Source organism: Carassius gibelio, chromosome B7 (assembly GCF_023724105.1).
Source record: "Carassius gibelio isolate Cgi1373 ecotype wild population from Czech Republic chromosome B7, carGib1.2-hapl.c, whole genome shotgun sequence".
Taxonomy (NCBI): domain Eukaryota; kingdom Metazoa; phylum Chordata; class Actinopteri; order Cypriniformes; family Cyprinidae; genus Carassius; species Carassius gibelio.
Window position 1 is genome coordinate 8,424,137 of NC_068402.1, and position 18,076 is coordinate 8,442,212.

At 35.6% G+C, this 18,076-nt stretch overlaps 1 protein-coding gene across 2 annotated transcripts in view; it reads right to left on the reverse strand.

Annotated features, from left to right (window-relative positions):
- LOC127961519 (diacylglycerol lipase-alpha) overlaps positions 1-18,076 on the reverse strand; it is a 40,863-nt gene that overhangs the window by 3,873 nt on the left and 18,914 nt on the right. The window contains exons 3-19 of one of the 2 annotated variants that reach the window (XM_052560682.1): positions 17,690-17,901; positions 16,294-16,395; positions 14,843-14,981; positions 13,589-13,676; positions 13,343-13,477; positions 13,169-13,246; positions 12,965-13,089; positions 12,421-12,574; positions 12,134-12,217; positions 9,457-9,534; positions 9,293-9,373; positions 8,303-8,445; positions 7,104-7,172; positions 6,948-7,020; positions 5,049-5,257; positions 4,011-4,137; positions 568-2,719 (exon numbers count right to left, since the gene is read on the reverse strand). In XM_052560682.1, the coding sequence (XP_052416642.1) occupies positions 1,904-2,719; positions 4,011-4,137; positions 5,049-5,257; positions 6,948-7,020; positions 7,104-7,172; positions 8,303-8,445; positions 9,293-9,373; positions 9,457-9,534; positions 12,134-12,217; positions 12,421-12,574; positions 12,965-13,089; positions 13,169-13,246; positions 13,343-13,477; positions 13,589-13,676; positions 14,843-14,981; positions 16,294-16,395; positions 17,690-17,901 (2,713 nt within the window). In that variant the 3' untranslated portion in view covers positions 568-1,903. Of the gene's footprint in view, positions 1-567; positions 2,720-4,010; positions 4,138-5,048; positions 5,258-6,947; positions 7,021-7,103; positions 7,173-8,302; positions 8,446-9,292; positions 9,374-9,456; positions 9,535-12,133; positions 12,218-12,420; positions 12,575-12,964; positions 13,090-13,168; positions 13,247-13,342; positions 13,478-13,588; positions 13,677-14,842; positions 14,982-16,293; positions 16,396-17,689; positions 17,902-18,076 lie in introns of those variants that run through there. The other variant, XM_052560681.1, reaches the window with a different exon arrangement.

Sequence of the window (18,076 nt, forward strand, 5' to 3'; positions counted from 1 at the left end):
GACAGAGAAGAAACAAGACAGACGATAAAAACTACACATGAGAATAAAGATGTGCATGAATATATGAATGAATGGAAAAAAATAAGCAGGTCTCACAGCCTACTTGAAATTTTGAAAAATGTTATGTATTATATATCAAGATGAAACAAATGCACCAGAATACATTTGAATAGGGACAAGGGCTATTCTTCATCACATATTCATTTGTTGCAATGCCAAATGTAGATTACTAACGTATACTTTTCTTTGAATAAAACACTGTGAAAATATATCATCTGCAATCATTCTAGAAATATTTAATGCTTTGGAATTTCAATTCAAATAAAAATTTTCTTTCAAGCACTCTTTAACCAAACAGAGATTTCACGTTTCATTTTTGTTCACATCCAAGTAAAACGGAGATGTCAATCATGAGACAAATATCCTATTTTATCCCCAACCTAGTTATTTTACATTAGTTGTATTGATAGTTTCAAACACAAAAACACAGTTACATAAAATCACAGACAAATCAACAAAAACAAAGTTGAATGGAACAACAAAGTTAAAAGTCCAGTTACACAGCCACAAGATGATAATGCATTTTTATTCATGAATGAATGTAAACATACGAGTATGGCTAGAGTTAGAGACAATAATCAAAGTTAATGGATGCAATGAAATGCAATGGAAGAACCTGTGTAAAACAATGATGTACATGAACCATGCCAATAATTTAATAAAAGAATAATACAAGCTACATACTACAAATAACAATAAAATAATTGAACAAAACCATTTACTTCAAATAAAAGCAACTGTATAAATTTCAGTCAATTTGAGCCTGTACAGGCAGTTAGAGAAAAGAAAGAAAGAAAGAAAGAAAATGGTTGTTGGATTAAGCATAATTTTGCAAGTTAGGTCAAGCGATTAGTGAGTAAACATGATTTTTGGTCCATTTAGATACATTTTATGCAATTATTAGTACAAATCAAATTCTACATTCCTCTATATATCACAAAAGGAGATATTTATCCTGGTTATACATGTCGTAACAATGATGACACAGTGTTCACTGTTTCTTTAAATGCACCATCTGAGGCAGAACTACCACCAACAACAAGCAGTGTAAGCAAACGCTAATGCCCACCGCAAGAACCAGAGGCATAAATCCACCTCCAAGAGTAAAGCTCCAAGCGTAACAGACCAGGTGACTAACTCAAGGCACACGGAGAGGGAGAGAAGCTGCAATGAAAATTTTGTTGCAAACTGCTAAAGCATAAACCAGACACCAAAACAGGAAGTTAAGAAGAACTGATAGAGGGACCAGGAACCTGCAGAAAGGAAGAGAATGCCACCACAGATGCCCAAAGCTCGAGCTGATGGGTGCTTCTGGCAGCGAGGAACAGAGATTATTAGCTGCAAAGGAAGAAAGCACATGCATTTGGCTGTACTGTACATTGTGTAACACACACAAACAAAATATTTTTTTAATGTATCTGAAATAAGTATTTTGTTCACCAAGGTTGCATTAAATTTCATCAAAAAAAGTAAAAATTTGTGAAATTTGTTATTACAATTTAATGCTTTCTATTTTAATATATTTTCAATTTTCAATTTTCACCAGTAATCATTCTTAAATGTTAATTTGCATCTCGAGAAAAACATTCTTATAATTATCAATGTTGAAAACAGTTGTCTTGCTTAATATTTACGTGGAAACTGATGCATTTTGTTTTCAGAATTCCTTGATGAATATTAAGCTCAAAAGAACAGCTTTATTAGAAATATAATTTCTGTAACTTTATAAATATCTTACTGTCACTTCTGATAAATTGAATGCATCCTTGTTGAATAAAATTATTAATATCTTTAAAACATATATATATATTTTACTGACCCCCGACTTTTGATCTAGTGTATATCAGAGGCTTGAGATATAACATGTGGCACTAAAATTGGTCTCTTCAGATCGGGCAGTCGAGGAACTCAATTTTCTAGAACTGTTCTCCATTGAGAGTTCAGCTAATGTTTCTTTAGACATTAATCCAGTTGAGGACAACTCTGAAAAGTCTGGATTTATGCTGGTTTTTAACAGGAACTCTGGGGGAGAAGAGGAATCTGATGTGTTTGGAAATGGAGTTTGGGAAGTTGGCTTCTGGAACTGAGGATGGGACTCAGGAATGGATACATCCGAGGAGGAATTTGGAATTTGGGAAGATAAAGAGCCGTTAAAGGGGATGGTTGAGTGTTGGACAGATGAGGGCATTTCTAATGTTGGCAAGTCCAACTCTGTAGAGGCCAATAAAATGTTCGAGTGGGGAGCGCATGCAACCGTTGGGGATTCAGACAGAGAGGGACATGTTGATGGTTGTTGAACGGCACAGAAATTGTCTCCTGGCTTTATATCTAAACTAATAGAAGATGCATCTACAGTAACACACATTACAGGGGTGAGAGTTTCTGTGATAGTGTTTTGAGAGTTTGACTTGGAAGCTGCTTGAAGACTGACAGTATTATCAAGCAATAAACCGTTCCCGTGAGTGTCTGAACCTCGTGGTTGGACAGAAACCGTTTCGTTGGGAGTATCTGGAACCATAAAACATTCATCTGAACAGAGAGGCGTTAGAGAGGGATCTGGAGGTGCGTTAGGGACAGAAACACACGCTTCGATGCTAGTTCTCTGACTTCCAACCTGTTCAGCAATCAGTTTTGAAATTAGATATGGGTTTTCCAGCACCTGTGAAGACAAACCAACACATTTAAGAACGTGCTTTCAGAAGAAAGCAAAAGAAGACAGTACGACAGCCCAGTTTAAGAGCAAATAGATTTATCATTCCATTATATATGCAGCAGGACAAGTTGCGCACCCTAAGTTTAATATTTAGGATTAGGGCTCGGAACAAACCCCTGACCTTATATATGAGCAATAAGCAGAAGAAACAGCCATGCCAGAAATGCTTTTATGCTCATGGATGACAGCGATGACAGCGGTTTCAGGGGACAAAAACAAAGACAGACCTTTAAGTCCAGTAAAAACACACAAAGGACACACTTTGGCTAAGATGCTGATACACATATACTTGGAGTCCACTGCAGCCCAAAAGCCTCATAAGCAATTGATTCATTGGCCCCAAACCCCGAAGCCGTTCCATTAACAAAAGCAGATCTGGGAACACCAGAATCCATTGGAACTTACCTTATGTTACATGTTATTTTACAGGCCTGGGCAATTTAGACTAACGCTTTTATCTGGTAAAGATGCATTAAATTGATCAAAAGTGACAGAATGATTTCTGAAGGATCGAGTGAGACTGAAGACTTAAGAAATAATGATAATAAATAATAATAAATAAAAATAAATCACATAATTTAACTTTATAATTTAATATTGTATTAAATAGTAGGCTATCAACACTATTTACTGTACTGTATAAATGCTAGATTTTACTATTTTGCACATTTTTAGATATCTATCAAAATATTTAAATCCAGCACTAATGTAGTTTAAAGTATTTAGCAACGTTTTCCACTTTTTTTCTAAAAACATTTTTAACCACAATTTAACGTCCACTTGTCTTTTGAATGATGATGCAAATTAATCATCGTTTAGATTTTTTAATAAACTGACTGAAATGGACAGTCTAAACTGCTTTAAAGAAATTACATTTTGTTATTAAAGTTTAATCAGAGGGATTATCAAAATATCCTTGTCTTAACGCTCACTTATAATCATATAAAAGTCAACAGCGATGCTAGGATCGCAAAAATAGTCTAATTAAACTCAAAGAAACTTTAATAGAAGTGTTTCATAATGTATTAATAATTAATTTTGTTATTTAATACATTCTCCGGTTATTTGGGAAAGTTGACTATTTTACTTAGTTAATATTATTATTGCATTTATACACGCTGGATTCGGTGTTACTCAGATTTGCCCAGAATGGCATTTAGTTAGCTACCCAATCAATGACGTTGCATTTGGCAAATGTTAGACAGAAAAGCGTGCTCACAAATGCACAGACACACACCTTGTTGAGGCCGTCCATCACCACATGGGGCATGTGTTCATTCAGCATGGCTGGAGAAATGATGACCTCATCAAAGGCCTTGTTATCCCCCCACAGAGCGGAGTAAGTGGGATCTTCCTGACCACAGCTACAGAGAGAGAGAGAGAGAGAGAGAGAGAGAGAGAGAGAGAGAGAGAAGAGAGATGGTTAGAGGAATCTTAGACTTACAGGAAAACTTTGTAAACTGATGTGACGCATCCCAAGTTGATTACTGGAATTAAAAAAGGTCCAACTCTTCCTATCAGCATAGAATTAAACTCTTTAAAAATCTATTTCTAAAAATATGCAAGTCCACAGAGGCCATGCGTTCTTTGATTGTTTTGCATTATTGAAATCATGATTTGAAATAATCATATATTTCTTCTAAGAGTAATTTCTGAGAAAACAAAATGGTAACAAATATTAACACATTTGCATTTCATTAGGCTTCTACGCTTCTGTAGACCCCCAAATGCCATCAAAGATATATTGTTTGACAGATACAAAAATGAACTGTTCTACATTAGGTATTTAATTCTGTTTAATTAAATATTTCTCTGTAAAGAACAAAACCTTTTGTGCAAACAGGTTTTACTCATGTACTAGTAGATATTTGCTTCTACAAAAGTTTAAGGTCAGCAAGATTTTCTTTTAAATAAATAAATACTCAGTATTCTGCATCCTTGCTGAATACTGAGTATTTATTTATTTATTTAAAAGAAAATCTAGCTGACCTTAAATAGGTCATGAGATAGGTCGATAATGAGAGACTTGTACACAGTTAAATAGATAAAATAAAAAAACACTATTTTAGCCCAGTTGATTTAATTTTATTTATGATTCCATTCACGTCAACTTTCTACAGCTAAATTACTAAAAAGGCAGGTAATCTAAATATGTAGACTGGCATTTCTCAGTGCCAGACATTTCAATATAATACCAGGCACTGGAGTGTACCCGTATCTGAAGAGCAGACTCTCATTTACATTAATCCATTCAGTTTAGGTCCTCTCTACTCACCACATCTCAGGCGGGTGGTTGTGCACCACATGAATGACCCGTCCCGGTGGATAGAGCGGGGTGGAGGCTGACAGAGCGATGCTCAGGTCACTGGGGTGAAGCCACAGGCGAGAGTTCGAGGGGGTCACACCCTGAGATACAGGAGCTTCGTCATCCAGAGGCAGCTCTGATTTAGGGATGCACTTTGTACCCCCAGCAATGATCCGCCACTGATGGAAACAGACAGAGAGACCCATACAGACTCTGATCCAAAACCTGGTGAGCTGCCTACGTGGGCAGCATTTTTAAGCATCTTTTCCTGTTAAGAATAGCTAACCACCAAAGTAGGCAGCATGATTGTGCACATCAATAAGTAGAAATGCATCACATAGAGGCAGAATTTCTCACAAACTTCCCTGAAACTAATCAGAGGCTGGCAGGAAATATATTTGAGATATGAAACGCTGAGGTGTGTACGCTTTCATCATTTTTTGCATCATCTCTGCTGCACGTCAGCACAGCGTTGGATTTGATAGAAACAGAACATTTTTTAATTCTCTGAAGCTGTGTGGTGTATGGTGAGTCATTTATATAAGCTATACTGAGTAGGTGACTACTTTTCCGGACAGCTGGTCTACTATAAGTTATGTAAGCAAGCACTAACATAGATTTCAAAGTTTGTGGTCAGGAAGATTTTTTTTATAATTTTTGAAAGAAATTAAAGGAGTAGTTTTTTATGAAAATGTACTCACCCTCAGGCCATCCAAGATGTACCTTTAGATGAGTTTGTTTCTTCATGGGAAAAGATTTGGAGACATGGATCTTTTGCAGTGAATGGGTGCCGTCAGAATGAGAGTCCAAACAGTTGATAAAAACATCACAATAATCCACAAGCAACTCACTTGACTCCAGTGCATCAATTCATGTCTTGTGAAGTAAAAACTGTATACTTTAAAATGACACTTCTGGACAAAATATGAGTCCATAATCCATAATAACGCTTCCTCCAGTAAAAAAAAAAAAATCCACCCATTTATTTGTTTTAGAACTGTTTTGGCATGTTTTTACCTATAAACTGAGCATATTTCTCTCCTGATTTAGATGAGACAACTTTTTCTCTGGCGAAAGCAATATCATGGATAGAGGACTTGTATTTTAGTGGATGCAACAGTTTGAAATTTGAAATGTATAGATGAATTAGTTTTTCTTTTTACATCCATGCAGCTTTTCTCTTCACAACATGTAAATTCATGGACTGGAGTTACTTGTAGATTACTTGTGGATATTTTTATCAGCTGTTTAGACTCTCATTCCGACGGCACCCATTCACTGCAGAGGATCCAATGTCGAGCAAGTGAAGTAATGATACATTTCTCCAAATCTGTTCTAAAGAAGAAACAAACCCTGGCCTGAGGGTGAGCATATTTTCAGAAAATGTTAAAACTTTGAATGGTAGTGTGATTTTAAACCGCACCCAAATGTGAGGCCCAAACCCACAACCCTGAGAAAAGAGATTAATGTTCCACTGAATGAACTAGAAAAGAGATGTAAAAAAGAAAAAAGGTTATAATTAGTAACATAACAATTGATCATTTACTTTATTCGCCCAGGGGAAAAGGAAATGGGCGCAGCACAATGTGAGAGATATAATGAGGGCAGTTATTAATGGCACAAAATGATAATAAAAGCTACTGCACCATCACCCATATGCATGGACTCTCTAGAATGCTGTAAATATTTTATCATATTTAGTTCAATGTTAACATATACCACATTTGCTATTATGGCAATAAAATAAATCACTCCTTGTCAGGGGCCTGATCTTCCTTATTTTGCAATCAAACCAGAGTGATTGTAGATCGTTTCTTATACACTGTGTACAAAGTTCTTATTTTTTTCCTTTCCTGTACAGTAACTCACCTTTGCTTTCTCACTCTTCTGTAGGACTTCAAGTAGGTGGCGACGGAAGCCCTCAAGCTGAGAGAGGCCAATCCTGAATGAACACAAAAGAAGAAGATTAACATCCGTCTGCTCTGACTTATAAATATATGCAAGCAGAGCTGAACACTCATTTACCTGGGGACCAGATCTTTTCCCAATACGACTGAGGTGACGAACTCTTTGGAGTACTCCATTGCATCCTCACTATGAATTAAACAGACAGAGAAGCTTGTGTTCAAACATGTTCTTTGATGCCAACATAAAAACTTTTCTACTGCCATGATGTGATGGATTTTAGAGTTATATTCAACAGCTGATTTAATGCTGACTTTATATTTAGAAAGAATATGTCAAAAAAAAAAAAATGAGCAAAGACTGTTTCAAGTGTGTCAGGTAAGAGTTTTCTCATTAAATCAAAAACTCAGAAAAGGTTTTGAGCGACTCTCAACTCAAATAATATCCTTTCCAAAAGATTAGTGCATGCGGTGGATTTGTGCATCCATGCATGTTTTTGGGCTAATATTTTACACAACCAATTGCATTAGAGAGAAGGAGATCTGTAGTGTGAGACAAATCTCTTGAGTGTTTTTCTATTCTTTTTTTTTTTTTACTTAAAAAAACATTAAAAAACTCAGCAACTCTGAAGCTGCCAAAATAGCTTTCAAATGAACTACCACTACCAATGACACATTTGGTAAGATTTGTTAAATGTTTCTGAAAGTCTTCTTTTGTAATAAAAAAAGGTAAAAAATGTAACACTGCAAAATATTCATGCAATTTAAAATAACATCTTTCTATTTTCATGTAATGTATTGCTGTCCAAATCAAATTCACACTTGCAGTTGTCACTAATACCAAACACCTCTGTCGTTTGACCTGACCACAATGCTGCAAAAAATATGATGAGATGTGGCAGATGAGAAATTCAAATCACAGAAAAATGCTTTGTTCCTCATATAAATGATTTTATAACTATGGTTCATAAATCATAACTTAGGCTTTAGGAGACTAGTTTTATAATGCTTTTTGGAGCTTATAAATCATCATTCACTTTCCTTGAGTGGAAACTGAAATTCTAATTTCAAGATTCATGGCAAAAAGAAAATTATACAGTTTTGTAATGACATCAGGTTGCAACAGTAATAACAAAATGTTCATTTTTGCAAGAACTAATCCTTTAACACATCAGTTTAATCTCTTATCTAATGTCATCATGCTTCAGTGATGGCTAAACAATGTCTCTCTCTCTCTCTCAGACGAGATCAGTTTTCTGCTTTCTCTATAAATGTAGTGTAAAACGGATGCCAGAGCAACAATAGAGAGGTCACACTGACCTGAGCAGGCCGCCGGGAGGGGAGTAGGAGTAGCAGTGCAGTGAAGGATACTGCGGCCGGAGGAGGAAGGACAGGATGGCAGCTGTGCCCGCACCCAGAGAGTGACCCACAATCACCAGCCCATAGTGCATCGTCCCTTTACCCTGAGACACACACGCAAACACCACTGGTCCTTTTAGTGTCATATGATATCATGCACAATGCAAATGTTGCAAGCAACATGCAAATGTTGTTTGAAGATACTGGGCTGAATCTACTACTACTTTAAGTTTGGTCTCGAAACCATGCTAAAAAAAATTTAGAACTTGTTTAAAGACCTGCAAAAATTAAATGAATACTGAATATTCATACAGAACAAGACGAGATAATCTCAAAAATGATTATTTTACTTCATCAAGCAAATATTTGACTTCAAAACAGGGTCACTTCACGTTTACTGCATGTTTTATTCAAGATATAAAAATCTAAACATTGAGAAAATCGCCTTTAAAGTCTACCAAATGAAGTCCTTATCAATGTATACTACTAATCAAAAACTAAGTTTTGATATATTTATGGTAGGATATTTACAAAATATCTTCATGGAACATGATCTTTACTTAATTTTCTAATGATTTTTGGCATAAAAGAAAAATCAATCATTTTGACCCATAAATTTGTATTGTTGGCTATTTCTACAAATATACCCCAGCGACTTAAGACTTAAGGTTTTGTGCTCCAGGGTCACATATAAAAACCTTAACATAAGCATTCACTGATTGCAAATTACTGAAACAACTGAAAGCCTTTAGACAGCACAACAGCACTGTTTTTTTAATTTGAATGAGCATTGCTTTAATTAAATCAAAGCCTTTTGAAGTTTAAATCACAACTGGTAATATGGTGATTCCTTGAATGGTGTGTTGCACGGATGTAGAGAAAAGCTGCAAGAGCTTGTGAAAATGATGCTTCATGTGAACAAAAGTTTTGGTACCAAATGGTACCACTTACCAAATCTCTCCCGAAGGCTTGAGAGAGAATCATTTCTTGCTCTAGTTTCTTCTTTATGTATTCAGCTGAATAAACCATTCCCTAAATAAAAGGATTCATGAGAATGAGTTTGCTAAGTTTCTTGTGTTCGATATGTTTACTGTTTGCCAGTGTTTGTGTAGCACCTTGTGTCCAAGCCATGTGCCATGCTGCTCCTCTAAAGGCAAACGCTCAGAATCCCCAGTGAGATCGGTTAAAGCGTCCTGAGAAAGACAGAGAGAGATATAAAAAGAGTACAGCATCAGATATAAAAAGTACAGCAGGCCAGCCATTATCGCAAAAAAACTACTGGGTTTATTTAGCAATATTGTCCATCATGATGTACATCGACCCACCTATTGATAGGCTATTTATCAGATGAATAAATAAAAGGACATGAAATACTTTTTTTTTATTTGAGTCTAAGTTATTTTATTATTTGAAATGGAAGAAACTACAGAGTCATACGATAAACATGAAACTAGCACATCTTTGTAGCAAATTGATGTATAGTTTGGTGTCACTAGGGATGGGTGATATATCGAATGTTAGTGATAATAAGAGAGTTTGACTCCTAACCCTAGGGTTGTGGATTCGAGTTTCGGGCCAACAGTACCACGACTGAGGTGCCCTTGAGCAAGGCACCGAACCCCCAACTGCTCCATGGGTGCCGCAGCATAAATGGCTGCCCACTGCTCCGGGTGTCGGTTCACCTTCACTTACTCACATTATCAACTCATCATTTGAGAAGGCTTGGGTTAAGTCTACTGCTTAAGAAACCATCTCTAAATCCAGCACTTCTAGAAAACTACAGACTGGTATCCCTTCTTCCATTAATTGCAAAGCACACTTGAGTGAGCTGCGTTCAACCAGCTTTCTATGTTTCTTGTACAGAACAACCCCCTGGACAGCAACCAATCTGGCTACAAAAGCGGCCACTCAACTGAGACTGCCCTGCTCTCAGTTACTGAAGCCCGGCGATTGGCAAGAGCAGCTTCAAAATCCTTAGTATTCATCTTTCTAGACTTGTCTGCTGCTTTTGACACCGTTAATCACCAGATTCTCCTGTCCACCCTCAGAAAGATGGGCATCTCTGGAACCACACTCCTGTGGTTTAAGTCCTACCTCTCTGATAGTTCCTTCAGGGTGTCTTGGAGGGGTGAAGTTTCTAAGTCACAACAACTTTCTACAGGGGTTCCTCAAGGCTCAGTACTTGGACCACTTCTCTTCTCCATTTACATGACGTCATTAGGATCTGTCATTCAGTAGCATGGCTTTTCTTATCACTGCTCCGCTGATGACACTCAACTCTACTTCTCATTCCAACCAGATGACCCAACGGTAGTTGCTCGCATTTCAGCCTGTTTGAGTGACATTACTAGCTGGATGAATGACCATCACCTTCAGCTCAAACTTACTAAGACAGAACTGCTGGTGGTTCCAGCTAACCCATTGTTTCATCACAACTTCTCTATACAGCTGTTCCCAGGACAGCCAGAAACCTAGGAGTTGTAATGGATCATCAGTCAAGCTTCACAGACCATATCACATGACGCAGTCCTGCAGATTTGCCTTATACAACATTAGGAAGATTAGACCCTTCCTGTCAGAACAAGCCACCCAACTTCTTGTCCAAGCTCTTGTTCTCTCCAGACTGGACTATTGTAATGCTCTCCTGGCGGGCCTTCCTGCATGTACTATCAAGCCTCTGCAACTGATCCAGAATGCAGCAGCGAGGATTGTCTTCAATGAGCCAAAAAAAGCTCACATTACTCCTCTCCTCATCAGGTTACACTGGCAGTAGCCACTCGCATCAAATTCAAGGTACTGATGCTTGCCTACAAAGACGACCACTGGCATGGCACCAACATACCTAAACTCACTAGTTTAATCTTATGTGACCTCCAGAAGTTTGCGCTCTGCAAATGAACTACGCTTTGTGATGTGATCCTAAAGAGGTTCAAAATCACTCTCACGGACCTTTTCCTGGACTGTTCCCAGCTCCCAATCTCAATTCGAACAGCTGAGTCTTTACTCATTTAAAAAAAAAACATCTAAAGACTCATCTTTTTCGCCAGCACTTAACAAACTAATACTAGCACTTACCTTTTCTTTTCATATTCTTAAAAAAATAAAATAAAATACAACCTGGCTACCTGTTCTGTACTAGACTAACTGAGACTTGTCATGGCACTTGTATACTGTTGTTGTTCTCTTGTTGATCTGATTGCTTCTGTTGTTCTCATTTGTAAGTCGCTTTGGATAAAATCGTCTGCTAAATGATTAAATGTAAATGTCATGGTGTGTGTGTGTGTTCACTGCTTTGTGTGTGCACTTTGGATGGGTTAAATGCAGAGCACGAATTCGTAGTATGGGTCGCCATACTTGGCTGAATGTCACGTCAATATTTCATATTTCATATTCAAGAGTACTTTCCCAAAAGTCCCAAACATCCAAAAAACTGAACATGTTTCATAGTTTCATGCCACAGAGCTTCTCTAAAAACATAGACAGTAGACAGACTTGTGTTCTTAGCTAAAAAAAAAAAAAAAAAAAAAAAATTATATATATATATATATATATATATATATATATATATATATATATATATATATATATATTTTTTTTTTTTTTTTTTTTAATTATTAGTTTAATTATTTCCTCAATTTTTTTATTATTTAAATGCAAATGCAAACATATGGAGATATATATGGAATATAGCATGGAATATTTAATTCTATGAACATACAATGAAGCCTGACCTCATGTGCCTATGTGTAAAATGAGAAAGAGCTGTTAAAAGTACACATGTTGTTGACCCACCTTAGGGGACAACGTCCCTCGGATGCTGATCACAACTTTTTTCTTTGCATGATCCACTGCTACAAAGAAGGGCGTCTCATAAACCTGCAAATCCCATAAAAAAAAAAAACAGACAATAACTATTCGCTTCACATTTCTCACATTAGCTACAGCTTTTTAAAATTGAACTATTTTAGTCAGGCGGTGACTCATTGATGTGAACAGACATTTATCACACAAGACATTACGCCTCAGGATTTTGCAGGATTAAGTCATGGGAGCTGAAGAATTAATTTAAGATGCCGTACCGCGTCATGGAAGGATGTGTAGACAATCTGGACTTCTTTAAGGTCTCGGTCCAGAAACTGTCGTCGGATGGCAAGAACGTTACAGCCACAGCAGTTGTCCTCTTCAACGGTGATGGAATGAGAGAGACGAGAACTTGAAACTGAAGTGTTACAGCTGACGAGAGAAGAAGAGAAGAAATAATAAAGTCATTTGATTTCAGTCATATGTCCTATAACAAAATTTCATTTAATAGCCATGTGAAAAAAAATATCAAATATAAAATACAATAAAAATGTGATTTATAATTTACAATGAATCACATATATATATATATATATATATATCACATATATATGAATTATTCTCAGTTATAAAATGCTCAAAAAATAGAAATATTTAAATATAAATCCACACACTCAAACACAATTTTCAAAATGTTGGCACTGTATGCCACCGCAACAGAATTCAAAATAAAGCAATCAAGACAATCCCTCACACACACACACACACACACACACACATATATAAACCGATTAAACCAATTAATGATTTTTTTTTACGTACGAGCAAGTGCTGACGAGTCTGCAGAGTCCACATGCTGGTTGTCTTAAAAGATATACGGGCCAGCCATATGCCGCCATGGCAAACAGCATGTAGTAACACACCTCCTTATACATGGCCATCTCAGCCTGGAAACAGAAGGAGAGCATCATAAAAAATAACCATACATTGACACAAGCACACACATCCATTGCATTCTTCAAATACCGAGTTCTTGAGGTCCAAGTATTTAGTGTTGCGAGTTACAGGTATCCCGGACAGAAAGGCTAAAACATCATTGTTTGCCTGCAAGGGAAAGAGAAAAAAACGTTTAAATTAAATGAAGACAGTGAGGAATATTCATCCAATCAAAAGCAGTACTACTGATAAGTTAAAGCACACCTGATCCAAGATGGCAGCTCTCTTTGCCCTTTGTCTCTGTCGGAGGAGCACTAACCCAGCAATGATGTCACTTGGCACGATATCCAGATCCCGGAAAAACTCAGCAAACAAGCTGGCCACCTCAGAGTAAGCATCCTGAGAGAGAACATCTTCTGCTGACAATGCTGTGTGTGTGTTTGTGTGTGTGTGAGACATGCTCACCGACACCGACAACTGTGTGTATTTGAGCTGGTGCTGGAGACTTACTGATTGTGTATCTTTTGCTCGAGTGCAGCACATGAAGAACTTGAGTCTCCTGCTCCAGCTGCTGGCTTGACCTTCTTCTAGCCTGTGTCTGAAAGAGATAAAACCCAACTGAGCAAATATCATGAGCAGATTTAGGAATTATAGGTCAACAGATGGGTATTACAAGGATCGAAACACATATCTAGAGACAAGAGTGGAAAAATGGGGCATGCATCAAATGCATAACTGTATACAAATATACAATACTAGTTTATGTTTAGGAGTAGTATGTTTTTATTTAATGCCATGTCAGCATCTGAGGCTATTTTCATGGCAAAAACAATAAAAAAAAGATATAACATATACAATAAAAACCAGCAAACAAGCAACGACAAGTTATATTACACAATATATTTTTTACATTAAGATATGATAAAAATTCTAAAACATTTTTGGCAAAATTATACTAAATAGCTCTTGAAGTGAATTTACTTCACAATAGTTTTCTATATACTTTAACAGTCCAATATTTTTTTTTCCAGTTAATGTTTAAAAATGGGACAAGCACAATATTGCTGAAATTTAACAAATGCTTATTTTACATAATATTTACTCAATTTTACTTTGATTATTAAATGTATTTTATTTATTAAAAGTATTTTTGTTTTGTTTTATTTTTATATTTTCACTTTTCATTTTAAGTAATTCCTGTCCTTTTTCATCTGTATTCAATTTTGTTTTTAAATATTTTATTTTATTTTATATTTTAACTTCATCTTTAATTTATTTTTATTACTTCAACTTAAATGAAAATTTGAAAATGTTGCCTGCTTGAAATTTGTTTTTTTTTATTTTATTTCAAAATTAGTTTAAGTATTTGAACTATTTGCTTTTGTCAATTTTATCATTTTTTGTTTTTTATTTGTTTTTATTAAGCTTTCATTTATTTTTTTATTTTTTTTATTTAGTTATTTTAGTACTTCAACTTTAACTTAAATCTACACTTAATTTTATATCAGCTTTATTTCAATTACCTTTTTTTAAGTTTTATTTTTAGTTAATAATAACAACACTGCATAAAATATGCTCTCTCAGAAATCTATGGTGTGGATTTAAATAGGGTAAACTAAATACTACACTCTTATTGGCTGCATAAAACGTCATAGAAATAAAATAATGAAAAAATGAACACTTAAAGGGTGGGGGAATTGTACAACTTTGAAAAAGACGGGCATTTAAATTGATGGGTATCCTAAAATAAGCTAGCATGAATACCTGAGGGTGTATGTTGTGAGGTTACGCTGACGGCGGCGAGTTGCTTTCAGCTTCACAAAGGTCCGTCCAGTGGGGTCAAAGGTACACATCATGGTGAAACACACACTGAAGATGACCAACCAATTACACGCCACGATTCCTGTTGACAAGAAATACATGAATCTTATAGATTCAGTTCAGCACGATGCTCTTTACTGTAAAACAAACCAGCTGTCTCTTTGTCAGTCCGTGTCCTGTATAGACAGAAGATTGGCATGGAAGTGAAGTGTACTATTATGGGATGAGGGGAGGACAATGAGCGACACTGATTCATGGTCGGCACAGACATGGGAAAAGCTACACTATGCGTATTGTTAGAAAGCGTGCATTGAGATTCCAGCACATAAATAGCTGTAAATGACTTTCACATTTACAGGAATCTGCTCAGATTAACAAAGGGAGGTTTTACATGTGATGGTGACACATGTTAAAGTTCACAGTTTCACAAAAATATTAACAACACTGATAATAATAAGAGGCTGAATGGAGTAGAAATAATAAACGAGTAGAAAACAACTTTACAATATATGATTTCTGAAGGATCATGTGACACTGAAGACTGGAGTGATGATGCTGAACATTAAAGTTTTGCATCACAGGAATAAATTACATTAAAAAAAAAAAAAAAAAAAAAAAAAAAAAAAAAAAAAAATTAATAATAATAATAATAATAATAATAATAATAATAATAATAATAATAATAATAATAATAATATATATATATATATATATATATATATATATATATATATATATATATATATATATATACATACATACAAACACACACACACACACACACACACACATATATATATATATATATATATATATATATATATATATATATATATATATATATTAAAAAGAAAAAAATATTTTAGATAACAATAATATTTCACAATATTAATATTTTTACTGCATTTCTATCCTAAATAAAAGCACCATTGGGGTGCATTAGAGAATTTTTGATAACATAATTATTTCGAACTATTGACTGGTGAGGTAAGTTCGTGAGACTATTAGTGGTAGGTTTGTTTTACAATATTTAAACATAAGAGAGACAGATAAAACAAAAATGCACAGTACGATGTGTCCCAGTTTAGCCTTTTACTGTTGTTGAACAATGATGCAACTTGTCACATTAATACAGAATTTAAAACAGCTTAAGATGTGGCTCTGATCCCAGGCTTATGATACATTCATTATGAATAGTCTTGTCTTTTGGTCTGTATCCATCCAAATTAAAATAGAGAGAAAAAGATCAAATGAGATCCAAGTTGAGGAACAAAAGCAATTTGTGAAACCACAATATCATTAAGACGATTACAAAATTACTCATTGTCAGAAATGCAGTCATATTTCCGACCTCCCTATATAGTGTGTCACTTATTGTTTTATTCATGTCTTACCCAGGGTGAGGTTCTTGGCAGTGATGTCCGGGCAGGGCTGGTAGTACTGCACTAACCAGACGATGCCCACCACAGCGTACACCAGCTCCACTAGCAGGATGGCTGCAGAGAGGAATAACAATTAATCTCAAGTGTTGATTTAAGGCCTAAACTCACGTTGCACTGTAAATTTGCTGTAAAACAATGCAACACAAAAAAATCTTGTTATGGTAAGCATCAGTATTATTATTGGTCACACTTTGATCATCGATTTGGTCAAACCTCCAAACTTGGTCAAATGAAAGCCTGTTTCTACAACGGGATAAAAGAATTAAAAATAAAAAGGGCAATTGTGAATTAACCTTCTTTCTGACATTTCAGATTTTTTTCCCACCTTGCAATTCTATAAAAAAGTCGGATTTGCAAGTTTGTAACTTATAACTGTGTATCAGAAAAAGTGCAAAAGCACACAATTACTGTGATAATAGTCCACTTCAGTTAGATTCATTGGTTTTGGTTCATAATTATTTGGTTTAAATAGCAAAAGGAGAACTCCAGAATAGTGTTTTCACAACTTTCAATCAAAGGAAAAAAAGAGAGAGACTGATAACAGCAGTCAGATAAGAGAACAATGTTAAATTTACCACCCCACCCAGAGATGCTGCATTAAAAACACCCTCACACTAGCATTAATACAATTGTTTGTAATTTAATGCAAAGGTGATACAAAGTTATAAATGTACATACATTAAATATAAAAAACATGATGATTTACTTTGCTGATGACTGTTTAAACGTATCATCACTGTCTTGTGAAAGTGTCCACTGCAATGCATTCTGGGATTGCTTTCTCCACAGACGATACTTGCAGTGCTGCCTTAAAATTTGGAATAGCGTTTGCTATGTCTATGATGGATCACTACAGCTAACAGAGCTGACATATAAGATTGCATGTACTGAGAGAACTGATGAAAGATTTTTCATGGTTGTTTTTATATGTGACCCTGGAGCACAAAACCAGTCTTAAGTTGCTGGGGTATATTTGTAGCAACAGCCAAAAAAAAAACTGTATGGGTCAAAATTATCGATTTTTCTTTTATGGCAAAAATCATTAGGACATTAAGTAAAGATCTTATCCATGAATATATTTTGTAAATTTCCTACCATAAATATATCAAAACTGAATTTTTTATTTGTAATATGCATTGCTAAGAACGTCATTTGGACAACTTTAAATGCCATTCCAGATATTCAAATAGTTGTATCTTGATCAAATATTGTCTGCTAACAAACAATACACCAATGGAAAGCTTAGTTATTCAGTTTTCGTGTGATTTATAAATCTCAATTTTGAAAAATGCACACTTAAGACTGGTTTTGTGATCCAGGGTCACACTAAGACAAGTGTGTGCCTTACCCAGCCGTATATAGAGCACGTACTGCACTGCCTCTCTGGGTTGTGTATACAGGATGCTGCCCCTCATGCTCAGCCACATGATGGCGCTCTCACAGATCAGACAGCTGACCAGGATGCCAAGGTAACCGCGACCATGATCCACCAGCGTTACTGAGCAGGATTGCTCTAAACTGTATGGCAATCCAAAGAGAACCACGGACAGAACCACGAGCCTGCCGAAAGAGCACAGCAACAGCATCACATGAACATACACGTATAAGAAATCTGACATTTATGACAAGATGTGCATTAAAATGATTTCCAATATACAAATATACCCGTTGGGCAATTTCATATTTCGAATTTCTATTCCACAAAAATAATTAATTTGTTTTATAAAGCACTAAA